At 52.2% G+C, this 15,301-nt stretch overlaps 1 protein-coding gene across 4 annotated transcripts in view; it reads left to right on the top strand.

Annotated features, from left to right (window-relative positions):
• The first annotated feature begins 14,342 nt into the window (after nt 1-14,342).
• Nucleotides 14,343-15,301, top strand: part of DYNC2I1 (dynein 2 intermediate chain 1) — a 100,063-nt gene continuing 99,104 nt past the window's right edge. For 3 of the 4 annotated variants that reach the window (XR_012902113.1, XM_075922733.1, XM_075922732.1), the window contains exon 1: nt 14,344-14,696. Coding sequence is in view for 3 of the 4 variants with exons in the window: in XM_075922733.1 (XP_075778848.1) it covers nt 14,682-14,696 (15 nt within the window). In the remaining variant the exon portion in view is untranslated. Of the gene's footprint in view, nt 14,697-15,301 lie in introns of all 4 variants that reach the window. The other variant, XM_075922734.1, reaches the window with a different exon arrangement.

Here is a 15,301-nt window from a genome sequence, read left to right as displayed (position 1 = left end):
GTGACCGATAACTCCTTAATAGGTGTTATCTTTTGATGCTAACATTCCAAAACACCTCCCAAAGGGTCATCCTGTCCTGGATTGAGTTAATCAGTTGTCTTTAGGGGTGCTAGCCTCCACCTTAGGGTCGTCAATTTGCTCTTCCTTAATCATGGATGCTCATTGACGGTTCTCTGGCGTTGATAAGTCTCGTTAAATTTCTTCACCTCTCCTCTTTTGACCATATGGTTTTAACAATGGCCTTCACACCTTATCTTTTTCTGATGCATACATTCCTCATTCACACAGTCTTTTATAGAGACCTTCAAAGGTATACAAACAGCAGTGTTTTATATTGAGCAATAAAAAAAACATTGTAAATTAAACCTTACTAAATTTTGTAATCAAAACAGTTAACATTTCTCTAATCTTATTAACATAGACCCAATACAAGATCCTGTCTCTTACTTACTAAACCTTAAAACAAAGAACTGTATATTTAACTAAAGGGCCTAATCGTCTGTCCCTGCCTTAACATTAGTACAGACACTAGCAGTCTGTCAGATGCATTTCTACCAATGCCCCAGAAGGTCACAAAAAAAGGTGGCTGGCAGGATAAAATTAAGTTATACATTATTAAACCTGAAATACAAGTATAAAATCCCACTCCCACAGAGGCGGCAAGGGAGGGAGGCAGACGAGTAGTCGACTACTCGACTACTTGCTTACATCCATAGTGTAGACCAGGGCTATTCAACTTTGGAAGTTCTAGGGGCCGCAGTGATACTCAGAGCACATGCCAAGGTCTGCAACTTAAGTGTGGTTGCATATACATGCAAATATATATGCAAATAGATTATTTCACACTGATTGGCATGAATACAAAGATTAAGGCAAGTCTACGCAACACACAGGCCCCACTTAAGTCAGTTCTGCTGATATTAATAAAATACAATATTTACCCAATTTCCACCCATATGACAGCACTTTTAATGAGGAATGACAGTCCAGGAATTTAACTACTAAAATGTATATCAACAGAAGACTATTATATTAACTACCTTTTTGTTTTGGCTCCCACCCATGAACGGCGTATTGAGTCCCATGTAAACCCAAACTTCACTGCGGACCACAAATAAACGGATTGTGGGCCGCATGCATCTTGCTGGCCACATGTTGAGTAGTCCTGGTGTAGACACTGCATTACTTATGTTGCCTTCTGGCTGTGAGTTCCATCCCCTCTATCCCCTTACTGCTGACAGCCACCCCAGGGCTCCAGCTGTCAGTGTCCCACAATACTCCACTTCAGTCTGTGAAAGTGGGCCTGGTGAAAATGCATACCCCTGATAGAAGGAGCAAGGGTGGATGTGAACCATAGCTTTAATTACTGCAGTGGGTGTATATCAACTTAAGTTGACTTAATTTTGTAGTGTAGAGTAGACAAACCTTTAGTGTTCTCATGAGAAGCACCACAGCAGACTTGCCCTCAGTTGTGCAAAAAAGCCACATCCCTGAGGGTATGTCTACACTTGCACCCTCTTTCGAGAGAGTAGTGCAAATGAAGACATTCAAAATTGCAAATGAAGCCAGGATTTAAATATCCCACGCTTCATAGCTATGTCTAGACTGGCATGATTTTTCGGAAATGCTTTTAACGGAAAAGTTTTCCGTTAAAAGCATTTTCGGAAAAGAGCGTCTAGATTGGCACGGACACTTTTCCGCAAAAGCACTTTTTGCAGAAAAGCATCCGTGGCCAATCTAGACGCGTTTTTGCACAAAAAATCCCCGATTGCCATTTTCGCAATCAGGGCTTTTTTGCGCAAAACAAATCTCAGCTGTCTACACTGGCTCTTTTGCCCGAACGGGAGCAGCATAGTATTTCCACAAAAAGCACTGATTTCTTACAGTAGGAAGTCAGTGCTTTTGCAGAAATTCAAACAGCTAGTATAGACAGCTGGCAAGTTTTTCCGGAAAAGCGGCTGATTTTCCGGAAAAACTGGCCAGTCTAGACACAGCCCATTTGAATAATCGTGTTATGGTGCTATTTTGAAATAACAGACACTGTTAAGACACGGTTATTTCGAGAGAAAACCCATCAAGTGTAGACATACCCTGAGAGACATAGCTATACCAATCTTATCCCCAGGGTAGACAATGCTCCCCACCACATAGGGAGGTAGATTACTTATGCCAATGGGAGAACCCTCACAGTTATACTGATCAGAGCAGGCCCACAGCATTTTGGTGCCTAAGGCGGGGAGCTCAAATGATGCCCCCATGTCCTCTCGCTTGGGCCAAAACTTTGAAAAGTCTCAACTCTGCCTTCTTCCTGTTCTACTCCTCTCATGGTATTGCAGAGAGAATACATATGCACCAGCAGCAGACACAATTTTCTACACTCTGGGTCCTAGTGGTGCTCCTCCCACAGTCTGGCACCTGAGGCGGCCGCCTCAGTTCACCTCATGGTAAGGTCAGCCCTGATACTGATGTAGTTGCATCGTTGTTGCATTTTAAGTGTAGACATACCCTAAGAGATGATAAATTCTTTACAGGAAGGACTATGTAAACAGCCAAGTCAGAGAGCTTTCATGATTAATTAGCATGAGTCCTAGCTTCAGGTGTGGGAGGATCCTATGCTAAACTCTGTGAAGGTGTCTCCTCAATCCACGATATCTCTCACATACTGCCTCTTGCCTGCTTAACACTGTCATTGATTGGTACAGTGTACTGCTTAGTTACCTGTGACTTATTTTCAAAGCTGAAGTATACTTGTGAGCTATATCAGGCTAAGTATATATACTTATTCTAAATACAAAAATGTGCCTGATCATGAAACCGAGACACTTGACAGTTAACATATTCTGTTTAGATTTTGGGCACTGGTGCTACCTACACACTTTCTAATTTAAACTTGCATGTATTTAATATATTGTTGAACTATTTAAAATAGACTTTTAAAATAGGCGATGATAGAAAAAGGACAGAAGGCATTGAATGTGGTTTTAACTAATCACAACTTTATTCTTAATTATGTGGGTGTTCCTGGCAGATAAAATTGTACAGTGCAGGTAATTCCATACTCCTTTCTATATACTTGGGGGGCTGCTATCACCCCTCTCCCATATCCTAGTTGCAGCCAGCCCATTACTGGGTTTCTGCCACCCTTCCCCACTCATATGAGGATTAAGGGGATTGTAAAGGAGTAGCCTTCTCATCATACCAGTGATAGCTCTGAGACCCCTTCTCTGCTTTTTAAATAATGCCTGCTTCAAATTATTTACTAGACCATTTCACCTGAGCCATATGTCATGCTGTCTGGAGTGGCTCCCAACAGTGAGTGCCTACCTCAGGGCAGACACCCCCAAAATTGGTGTCTATGGTCTATAATTAGATGTCACCAAGCCAGTAATAAATGTGAACTCCTGGACCACTATACCAATCTTACCATGGAATCACATGGAGTGACAGTCTTCAATCTGTCTTACCATCCAGACAAACTAAACTTTGTGATAAAAGGTCACTTACACTTAAAATCATATCAGGTTTCTCCCACTCCCAGGAGACCAGTCACTTTCCCCAGATCAGTTTGTACATATACCAAAGACAGGACTAGCGGCCAATTTTACTATAAACAAACTAAGGGTTTGTTAGCTAAGAAATGGAAATGGGACTTATTGAAAGGTTAATGCAGGTAAACTAGATATGTACTGTACAAACAAGTAGTCCTGTAGCATCTTAGAGACTGACAGAATATATACTGTACATATCGTATCATGAGCTTTCATGGTCAAAACCCACTTCTTCAGATTAGCAGAGTAGACTTTGCTTATCTGAGGAAGTGGGTTTTGCCCACAAAAGCTCATAATATTATATTCATTAGTCTCTAAGGCCTGGTCTACACTAAAAGGGAAAGTCGACTTAAAATACGCAATTCCAGGTACGTTACTTTGACTCCAGCTATGTAATTATTTTAAATTGGGTTTTCGTACCATCTACACACGCACACGCTCCTGTCAGCTTCCCTTACTCCTCACAAAGAGCAGGATTACTGGCACCGACAGAGGAGTCCTGTGAGTTCAAATTAGTAGGTCTTCACTAGACCCGCTAATTCAAACCCCAGAAGATAGACTGCGGCAGCGCCAATCTCCTTTGTAGTATAGACAAGCCCTAAGGTGCTATGGGACTCCTAGTTGTTTTTAAAGTTACAGACTAATACGGCTACCTCTCTGAGACTTTTATATATGTACTGGTGAGTCACAGTCTATAATTCCCAATAGTTGCAGAGATGTAGTAATCTGCCAGTTTCTCAAAAGTCACTCAGGGCTACCCAGAGTAACTCTGGTGATCTACATCTTCTCCTTCAGTTGTTCTGCACGATGAAAATACAATCCAGAGATGCAGGATCTTTCCTTCAGTCAATGCATATAGCTTCTTCTCACAGAAAGCAAGCACTTCAGAGGGGTAGCTGAGTTAGTCTGTAACAGGAAAAACTTAAAAAACAACAAATAGTCTAGTAGCACTTTAAGGACTAACAAAACATGTAGATGGTATCAGAAGCTTTTGTGGGCAAAACCCACTTCTTCAGATGACCTGAGTATAATGACTCCAGATCCAAGGGTAAATAAAGGAAGGAAGGGGAGGGAGGAGAAAATGAGGAGGAGAGGAAGAAAAAGAGAGACAGTGAGTAGATAAAAATAACAACCATCAGTCTAGCAGCACTCTAAGGTCCAACAAAACATGTAGCTGGTGAGTAGATAGCACAAGAAGTTACAGGAGTCTATTAAGACCCATTAGCACCTCCATTGTTTGTCACTATCCATATCTAGGGTTGCCAGGTGTCCGGTATTGACCTGGACAGTCTGCTATTTTTGCCTTCTGTCTGGTAAAAAAATTCAGAAAATACTGGACACCTAAAATGTCCGGTATTTTCTGGGTTTTTTTCCCTGCTAGAAGGCAACAATACCAGACACCTGGCAACCCTACGACACACTCAGCAACCCAGCCCAGCCTAAGGTGAGCCTCAGTTACATCTAATGTTTGCTACCAGGTCACAATGTAGAAGGGCCAACAGCTGGTGCCACAATACACCCCTGATGCCATGTCATCTCAGGATTACTTCACCACCAAGGCCCATCTGTAAATCTACAAACAACCTGTAATAGGAAAAGGGGAAATAGAACAGATAAAGGACTGCTGCTGAAGGTAGTGTTCTGGTTCCCTGAATTAGGATCTATCACCTATGTACACAGTGACAATGACACTTTACCAGAATTAAAAGTGAACCAAAAAGGGTTTATTAACGTAACACTGGTAGATACACAAGGACAAAATTATAACAAAAACTTCATGGCTTGACAAATAGTGGTAACCAAGGCTTTTCTCCCAATAAGCTTACAGCAGTCTGGCTAGATCTGTGAGCCAGGAGCACCCCTCCCCTTAAGTTCACTGACACTTCCTGGCTGTGTCTACATGGGCATCCCTTCCGGAAAAGGGATGCTAATGTAGCACATCGCAATTGCAAATTCCATGGGGGATTTAAATATCCCCCGCGGGATTTGCATTTACATGGCTGCCGCTTTTTTCCAGCTTGGGGAAAAGCCGGAGAAAAGCGCCGGTCTAGACGTTATTCTCTGGAAAATAAAGCCTTTTCCGGAGGATTTCTTATTCCTACACAGACTGGGCAGAAGGGTTCACACATGACCCCACACCGACCAGAGAGTGCCGCACTTAGCACACAGCCATGCCTGCACGCGCGAGGCACCACCCGCTCTCATGGAAAGCACTGCCAGGTGCAGGTGCGTGTGCGGGCCCCAGGCCATTCCAGTCCCCTCTCCCACACATGGTGCTTTTGCGGAAAAGCATCCGTGTCAATCTAGACGCTCTTTTCCGCAAATGCTTTTAATGGAAAAACTTTTCTGTTAAAAGCATTTGCGGAAAATCATGCCAGTCTAGACGTAGCCTGGATGTAAAGTGTCAGATATAATTGAGGACTCCCAAATAGATTCTACACCACCAGAAATAAAACCTGTTTCCATCTTCTGTGACTTTCACTTAGATGTGACTCACTATCCTCTGCTTAGTGTTCAAGTTATGGTAGACCCTAAGCCAGGTCATATTAAGTTCAGGTCTTTTAATCATACAATATGGATAACAACATTTCATTCTCCCAGCTCCAAGTCTTAAGTGAATTTCAACCCAAAAGAGCCAAAATTGATGACCTTGACACAGCAAGTGTGTCTACTGATCTCTGTGGCAAAGTAAGTTGTCTATATAAATAAGGTCTGCTCCTGAAGCCTTTTCCTACAGTTGATTAACAGGTGGCAGTAGATAGCTCATTCAGACCACTGGCTCATAATAGTTAGTCACCCTGACCAGTCATTAACCATAGTCATGGACTCACCCTACTCTCCATAGTCGCTATGATTCTCTGATGACCTGTGACAAAAAAGGACGGTGGAAAGGGAAACTGAAGGGAGAGACCTCTCTAAATTCACCAAAAAGCAGTATTGCCAACCCACAAATCACAAGGAATGCCTATACAAAGTTATGAGAATGGTCTACAAATCATAAGATATTTTAAAAATAAAACATGTTGGATTTTTATTGGCCTTTTGTTTGAGTATTTAGGGTTCATGTTTTAAAGCTTTTCTCCATATCTGTAAGGCCCAGAAGTATAGAGAACTTTTTTTAAATGAAAGCTGAGATTCCTACATTCCCCTCCTGTCCCTCTGTGCCCTCACAAACGCCTTGCTTCATCCCCACCTTTCTCATGCCCACCCCTTCTTTCAAGCCTTCTCCCAGCACCTCCCTCTCTAGCTCCCAGTGCCCTTCCCCTCTCCTCTCCTCTCCTCTCCTCTCCTCTCCTCTCCCAGCATCACCCTGTCCCCTCTCCCACTGACACCTCCCCTCCTGCCCTTGGCCCCCAGGCATTTGTCTCTCCTGCACTGCACCCCTGTCTTTTGGTGCCTTCCCCTCCCCCCGCCCAAGCCCCTTCTCCTTCCACCCCTCCCCTCTGCCTCCGCCCCTCTGCCTCCGCCCAAGCCCCTTCCTCCCCTACCTTCCCCCCACCCCTCTCCTCCCATGGTTCGGGGAGCCCCCGCGCACCTCCTCCCCTGGGGCCGACCTCCCCTCCCATGGAACAGATAACCCCTGCACGTGCCTCTCCCGCACCTCCCCTCCTGCGGCACAGGGAAAGCCGGCGCATGCCTCCCCCAAGGCGGACCCCTCTCCTCCCGTGGCACGGGGAACCCCCGTGTGCCACCTCCCCCGGGGCTGACTCCCCCTCCCACGGCCAGAGAACCCTCGCATGTTCCTCTCCTGGGGCTGACCCCCACTCCCACAGTGCAGGGGAAGCCGGTGCGTGCCTACACCAGGGCCGACCCCTTTCCTCCCATGGCGCGGGGAAACCCCGGTGCACCTCCTCCCCTGGGGCCGATCCCCCCTCCTGCAGCGCAGGGAATCCCCGTGCCTCCCCTGGGGCCAACTCCCCGCGCTTCTCCTCCGGGGCCGATTCACACCTCCAGCTGCGCAGGGAAGCCACCGCGCTCCTCCTCCGGGGCCGAAGCCAGGCGTTATAGGAAGGGGAAGGGGAAGTGGCCGGGGATTTGGTGCTCCATTTAACTCGGCGCCCTAGGCAGCTGCCAAGTTTGCCTAAAGGCATGGGCCGCCCCTGCTCACCTTCCTGGAATGTAAGCTGCTGGTGGTGAGAGACCTTATCAAAGGCTTTCTGGAAACCTAAGTACACTATATTCACTGGATCTCCTTTGTTGACCCCCTCAAAGAACTCTAGTAAATTAGTAAAACATGATTTCCCTTTATGGAAACCATGATGACTTTTCCCCAAAAAATGATATTAATCTCTGTGTCTGAAAATTTTATTCTTTACTATTGTTTCAACTCGTTTGCCTAGTACTGACATTAGATTTACCGGTTTATAATTACTAGGATCGCCTTTAGAGCCCTTTTTAAATACTGGCATCACATTAGCCATCTTCCAGTCATTAAGTACAGAAGCTGATTTAAAGGATGGGCTTCAAACCACAGTGAATAGTTCCGCAATTTCACATTTGAGTTCTTTCAGAACTCGGGTGAATGCCATCTGGTCTCGGTGACTTGTTAATGTTAATGTTAAGTTTATCAACTTGTTCCAAACTTTATCAATTTGTTCCAAAACCTCCTCTAGTGACACCTCAATCTGGGAAGATTCCTCAGATTTATCACCTAGAAAGAATGGCTCAGGTTTGGGAACCTTCCTAAAATCCTCAACCGTGAAGACCAAAGGAAATAATTCATTTAGTTTCATCTCTACTGTTTGTCTACAGGTACCTAACATAACTAGCCAATTGCCTTACTTTCTCAGTAGGAATCGGATCGCCTCCCATCGTATCTTCCTCCTTGTATTTCATCTTAGTATCTCACTTCTCATCATGACCCAGAGTCAGCAATGCCTCTCATAGGCATTGTGCACTTGTTTCCCTGCCCTGTAGGCAGCTTGTGCAAACTTCCCAGTTCTGTGCAGCTGACAGCACAGTGTAAACCCTGTGGAGACAACCTCTGAAGCAATAGCATGCACAACCTGAATCAATTCTTGGCTGGCCCTGGCCTCCCACAAACTCTAATGCAGTGTTTCTCAAAGGGGGAGGGTACAAGCCCATGTTGTGAAAGCTCTCAGGCTGCTCCAGTTTGTTTACTTAATGTCTCCGAGGCCGTTGACTGTTATTTTCCATTTGCAGCCAAGGGGAGACGTGGGAAGCGGCATGGGCCAACGTTTCTCATGGCTCCTTTTGTCGTCAAATGGCAAACCACAGCCAAGGGGAGACTCACGGGCTGTGTCTAGACTGGCAAGTTTTTCCGCAAAAGCTTTTGCGGAAAAACTTGCCAGCTGTCTACACTGGCCGCTTGAATTTCTGCAAGAATACTGACGATCTCATGTAAGAAATCAGTGCTTCTTGCGGAAATACTATGCTACTCCCTGTGACGGGGGAACTTACCCCCGCACTCCCAGCCACAGGGACCGCGGCCCCGCGCCCGGCGCGGAAGGTCAGCTGGGGACAGGAGCCCGGCGCTGTGCGCCGGAGCTGGCAGGAGAGCGAGGGGAACCCAGCATGGCTGGTGCACAGGCGCAGGACGGCACGGCCGGAACCCGACCAGCGCTAGGGCCCAGGAGCACAGGGCCGGCTCTCGGAAGGGCGGGGGCCGGCCAGACGCCGAGCGGGGAATTCAAAAAGGGGGAGGAAGGGAGGATTCTGCTCTCAGCCTCCTCTGCAGGGCACGAGAAGCCGGTGCGAGAAGGATCCCACCTGGAGCGGCGCGGAGCCCAGCAGTGGAAGCCGACCACCCGGCGGGGACGACCGGAGCGGTGGGGAGCAGGACGGAGCCAAGCCCCACCAGAGAGGGGATGGCTGGAGGACGGACCGGGAAGGACCCTGGATCCGAAAGCTGAGCCAAGGACAGTGAGGCTGCCGGCCCCGGGAGGACCGGCAGTGGAGCCCGCGTCTGGGGAGACGACGGGGTAGAGGCCGGGAACGGGAGGCACAGGGCATACTAGGACAAGGACCCTCGGACGGGGGGGGTGCCCTGTGGTCCCCGAAGAGAGACTCGGTTACACTGGTGGAGAATGTGGGCAGGACCCCAAGGAGAAAAGGGGGTGCACGAGTAGTATAGCAAAAAAAAAAAAAGGCAGATAGGGGTTCACCATATGTATGTATGTATGTATAGACCCAAAGGGCAAGGTAGATTGAGGGCAACGGGGGGTACAGAGATGGATGCAGGGAAGCTGCTGGAGTGGCTGGCTGATAACCAGCGCCAACAGCAGCAACAGCAAACTCAACTCCTCCAACAAATGGCTGAGCAACAGAAAGAACAACAAAGGCTGGTAAAGGAGTTAATGGAGCAGCAGCAGCAGCAAGGGCAGGTGGAGCGCTGGCTCCAGGCAGGGACAGGGGGCCCACCTGGGGCCACGGGCGAGGGGGCTGGCGTAGGGGCGGCACTAGCACTACCCCTGAGGTTAATGAAAATGACCCTGAGTGACGATCCCGAAGCGTTTCTCGTAACGTTTGAAAGAGTGGCCACGGCGGCCAGGTGGCCAGAGGAGAACTGGGCGACCCTGTTGGCCCCATACCTCACGGGGGCCGCGCAAGGGGCCTGGCGGCACGGGACGCTTTGCACTACCATAAAGTAAAGGAGGCCATCTTAGATCAGGCAGGGATCACGCCGGAGACGCACAGGCAGAGATTTAGGGCAGAGAAATATCGACCAGGCGAGCGCCCGAGAGCGGTAGTGCAGAGGCTCAAAGAGGCGGCCGTGAGGTGGCTGGAGCCTGAGAGAAAGTCAGCGATGCAAGTCGTGGAGATGGTAGTGTTGGACCAATTCCTGCAGATCCTGCCCCCGGACAGTCGCCTGTGGGTCCGTCGCCACCAGCCCACTACCCTGGGAGACGCTACCTCTATATTGGAGAATTACATGGCAGCGGCAGGTGGAGAGGAGAGGGTGGAAAGGGGTCCCGAAGGCCCCGGAGGTCGTGGGGAGCGCGGGAGAGCACGGCCCCCAAGGGCCCGTGGAAGCTGGGGCGTGCCACCCATACCGTGGAAAAGGTGGGGGGAGCCTTCCACCACGCCCCCACCTGGACCCCCGAAGGAGAACCTGCCCCGGGAAAAGCCGGCGGCCACCCCGAGACTCCCGGAGGCGCCGACACCCGGCGCCTGCTTCGAGTGTGGGCAGGAGGGACACTTCCGCAGGGACTGCCCATTTATGGACTGCTCGTACGGAAGGACCTTAATGGCAGCCCAACGGGCTAGGAGCAGGGCCGACGACAAGATCACCATACAGGTAGGCGTGGCGGGGAAGGAGGTATGGGCCCTGGTGGACATAGGATGCAACCAGACGATGGTCCAGGAGGCGTTGCTGCCCCGGGAAGGTACTATGGGCCCGACAATAGCGATGCAGTGCATCCACGGGGACGTGAAGCAATACCCGACACAATGGGTCCTGATCACAGACGGGGACCAACAGCGGAGGTGCCGGGTGGCCGTGGCCCCTAGCCTGGCTTACCCTGTAGTGCTAGGGCGGGACTGGCCAGGACTAACAAAACTCCTCCAAGAGTGGGGAAAGGCCCACCCCACCCAGGAGAAGGGGGAGGAGGCGCGACCCAACGCAACAGCGCCCCTGCGGGAGGCCCGGGCCGGAGATACACCAAGCGTCGACGCTAGGAGAGGGGAGCCGGCGGACAACCACGAGTTCGTACGGGAGCAGTGTGAGGACGAATCCCTGACGCATGCATGGGAGCAAGCGGGGGACGCGGCGGATCCGGACAGGACCGGCGAGAGGGGACCTTGTTTCGAGGTAAGAGATGACCGACTATATCGGGTAGTCTGCCCCCCAGAGCAAAAGGGGGAGGTATGGCAGCTGCTGGTGCCAGCCCGGCGGCGAAGGCGGGTGCTGGAGGCAGCTCACGCCAATCCCTGGGCAGGACACTTAGGGAGCGAAAAAACACTGCAGCGCATACTGCAACGGTTTTATTGGCCAGGGGTTCACAAAGAAACCAGAGACTTTTGCGACTCCTGCCCGGAGTGCCAGCGAGTGGCGGGGAAGAACATGCTGAGGGCTCCACTGGTACCCTTGCCAGTGGTGGATGTGCCTTTTAGGAGAATAGCATTGGACCTAGTGGAGCCCCTCGAGAGGTCGAGAAAGGGCAACCGATACATTTTAGTATTAATAGACTATGCCACTCGCTACCCAGAGGCAGTCCCGCTCCGCAGCACGAAGGCCCCGGTCCTGGCCGAGGAGCTGGTTAAGGTGTTCTCCCGGGTCGGGTTACCCCAAGAAATACTAATGGACCAAGGGACGAACTTAACGGGGCGAGTCCTAGCTGAGCTTTGCCGCCTACTCCGGGTGAAACAGCTCCGCACCTCCGTATACCACCCCCAAACGGATGGGTTGGTGGAGCGTTTTAATAGGACGTTTAAAACCATGCTCCGGAAGTTTGTAGAAATAGACCCCCGGGATTGGGACCAGTTCCTCCCGGCCCTCCTATTTGCGGTGCGGGAAGTACCCCAGGCTTCTACCGGATTTTCCCCGTTCGAATTACTCTACGGGAGGCAGCCTCGGGGCATACTGGATCTTATCAAAGAGGATTGGGAAGAACAGCCCCCCAAGGTACAAGGGATGGTCCCATATATTTTAGGACTACGAGAGAGATTGAGAGCGGTAGGAGAGCTGGCCCGGGGGAACCTCCGCAAGGCCCAAGCGAGGCAAGCTCGCTACTACAACCGAGGGGCACAAGTGCGGACCTTTGCCCCGGAAGAGAGGGTTCTGCTGCTGCTGCCGTCGGCAGAATCAAAATTACTAGCAAAATGGCAGGGCCCCTATGAAGTCATCCGGCAAGTAGGCCCAGTGGATTATGAGATCAAACTCCTGGACCAGCGAAAAGGGGCACAAATCTACCATGTAAACCTGTTAAAGAGATGGAAAGAATGAGAAGGCCTCATGGTCAGTTTGCAGAGGGCTGAGAAACAGGTGCGGCAGTTCCTGGGTCTGGCCAGATACTACCGCCGATTCATCCCCCAGTTCACCACCATCGCGACCCCCCTAACAGACCTAACGAGAAAGGGTTACCCGGAAAAAGTGAAGTGGACGGAGCGGTGCGAAGAGGCGTTCCAACAGCTGAAGCAGAGGCTTACCTCTGCACCAGTACTAATACAACCCGACTTCACTAAACCCTTCATTGTGCAGACAGATGCATCCAATATAGGGGTGAGGGCAGTCTTGGCCCAGGACCAAGGAAGGGGGGGATAGACCCATTGTATACCTGAGCCACAAACTACTGCTGCGAGAACAACAGTATTCAACCATAGAAAAGGAAGCTCTAGCACTTAGGTGGGCTGTAAAAATGCTGAGGTATTACCTCCGGGGCAATGCATTCCGATTAGTGACGGACCATGCACCCTTAACGTGGATGCTTAACATGAAAGAGGTTAACCCCCGGATAATGAGATGGTACCTGTTTTTGCAGCAATATTCATTTATAATAGCGCATCGGGTGGGGTGAGAGCACTCAAACGCAGACTTTCTGTCCAGGTGCGTTGAGAGAGAGGAGGTAAAAGGAGAGACAAGGGAAACTAGGGGGAAGAGGTGTGACGGGGGAACTTACCCCCGCACTCCCAGCCACGGGGACCGCGGCCCCGCACCCCACGCAGAAGGTCAGCTGGGGACAGGAGCCCGGCGTTGTATGCCGGAGCCGGCAGGAAAGCGAGAGGAACCCAGCGTGGCCGGCGCGCAGGTGCAGGACGGCACGGCCGGAACCCGACCAGCGCTAGGGCCCAGGAGCACAGGGCTGGCTCTCGGAAGGGAGAGGGCCGGCCAGACTCCGAGCGGGGAATTCAAAAAGGGGGAGGAAGGAACAGGAAGGGGGGAGGCCTGGGCGGAGCAGGGAGGATTGTGCTCTCAGCCTCCTCCGCAGGGCACGAGAAAGATCCTACCTGTAGCGGCGCGGAGGCGGGGACGACCGGAGCGGTGGGGAGCAGGACAGAGCCAAGCCCCACCAGAGAGGGGACAGCCGGGGGACGGACCGGGAAGGACCCTGGACCCAAGAGCTGAGCCAAGGACAGTGAGGCCGCCGGCCCCGGGAGGACCGGCAGTGGAGCCCGCGTCTGGGGAGATGGCGGGGTAGAGACCAGGAACGGGAGGCACAGGGCATACTAGGGCAAGGACCCTCGGACTGTGGGGGGTGCCCCGTGGCCCCTGAAGAGAGACTTGGTTACACTCCCGTTCGGGCAAAAGTCCTTTGCGCAAAAGCTTTTGTGCAAAAGGGCCTGTGTAGACAGCTCAGATTTGTTTTGTGCAAAAAAAGCCCCGATCGTGAAAATGGCGATCAGGGCTTTTTTGTGCAAAAGCGCGTGTAGATTGGCACGGACGCTTTTCTGCAAAAAGTGCTTTTGCGGAAAAGCGTCCGTGCCAATCTAGACGCTCTTTGCCGCAAATGCTTTTACAGAAAACTTTTCCGTTAAAAGCATTTCTGGAAAATCATGCCAGTCTAGACTAGCCAAGGCGTTAAGTGAACAAACTGGGGTGACCCAATGGGGTTGGGGGAGGCAGCCCCTCCCAATACTGAACTAAATTCCACTAAGCCATGCTTCTCAAGGCGTCATGGCCCCACTTTGAAAAAGCTGCTATGCTGCCCCCTAGGGGCGGGACATCCCCTCGGTGAGGATACAGCCCTGCCGGGCCTGACATTGGCTCCTTGGTGCGCACATGACCCGTTACCGCTAGCCCTTCCTGACACGTACTCTCGGAAAATGGCGGCTCCCGCGCGAGCTTCAGCCCCATGACAGTCAGTGGAGACGGCGGCCATTTTGAGTAAGGGACAATTCCCCGCGCCGTCAGCCTGAGCCCGCCACGTGCGGGTACGGGGATGGTTCCACAGTCTCGGCTCGCTGCCGCTGGGCGGACGGGGATCCCTAAGCTGTGCAGCCCTCCGGGGCTCCTGTCTGCGCCAAGCCACACGTCACCCGCGGAGGCTCGGGGCTGAGATCGATAGCTCGGCCGATCGGCTGCTTTGCCTTGGCTGTCTGTTGCTAGGCGGAACGCGACGCAGTTGCCTTGGTGTTGTGTCTGCCGCGCGGGCGGCTCTGCCCTAAGGCCGGGGGTCGGGAAACAGCGGCCGGGGAGGGAACCCGGAGGGGCCTCGGTGCGGCCCCGCCTCCGCCATGGACACCGAGAAGGTGAGGCGGGGGCGGGGACAGGCTGGATGCGCCCGGCGGCGCGGGGCGTTAGCGTGCGCCTCGTCCTGCAGCGCCGCCCGTTTAGACACGCTGCCCTGGGGCGGTCGTCTGGCACCGGCAGCTTCCCCTGCTGCTGTGACCATTGGCCCAGCCCGTCACTGCCCCTCTGCTGTGCGCCTCACCCCCCCGACACCCCCCAGTGCCCTCTGCTGTGCGCCTCACCCCCCCGACACCCCCCAGTGCCCTCTGCTGTGCGCCTCACCCCCCCGACACCCCCCAGTGCCCTCTGCTGTGCGCCTCACCCCCCCGACACCCCCCCGTGCCCTCTGCTATGCGCCTCACCCCCCCGGACACCCCCCAGTGCCCTCTACTGTGCGCCTCACCCCCCCGACACCCCCCAGTGCCCTCTGCTGTGCGCCTCACCGCCCCGACACCCCCCAGTGCCCTCTGCTGTGCGCCTCACCCCCCCGACACCCCCCAGTGCCCTCTGCTGTGCGCCTCACCCCCCCGACACCCCCCAGTGCCCTCTGCTGTGCGCCTCACCCCCCCGACACCCCCCAGTGCCCTCTGCTGTGCGCCTCACCCCCCCGACACCCCCCAGTGCC

The sequence above is a fragment of the Pelodiscus sinensis genome, chromosome 2, assembly GCF_049634645.1.
Source record: "Pelodiscus sinensis isolate JC-2024 chromosome 2, ASM4963464v1, whole genome shotgun sequence".
Taxonomy (NCBI): domain Eukaryota; kingdom Metazoa; phylum Chordata; order Testudines; family Trionychidae; genus Pelodiscus; species Pelodiscus sinensis.
This window is presented reverse-complemented; position numbering and strand designations above follow the sequence as displayed.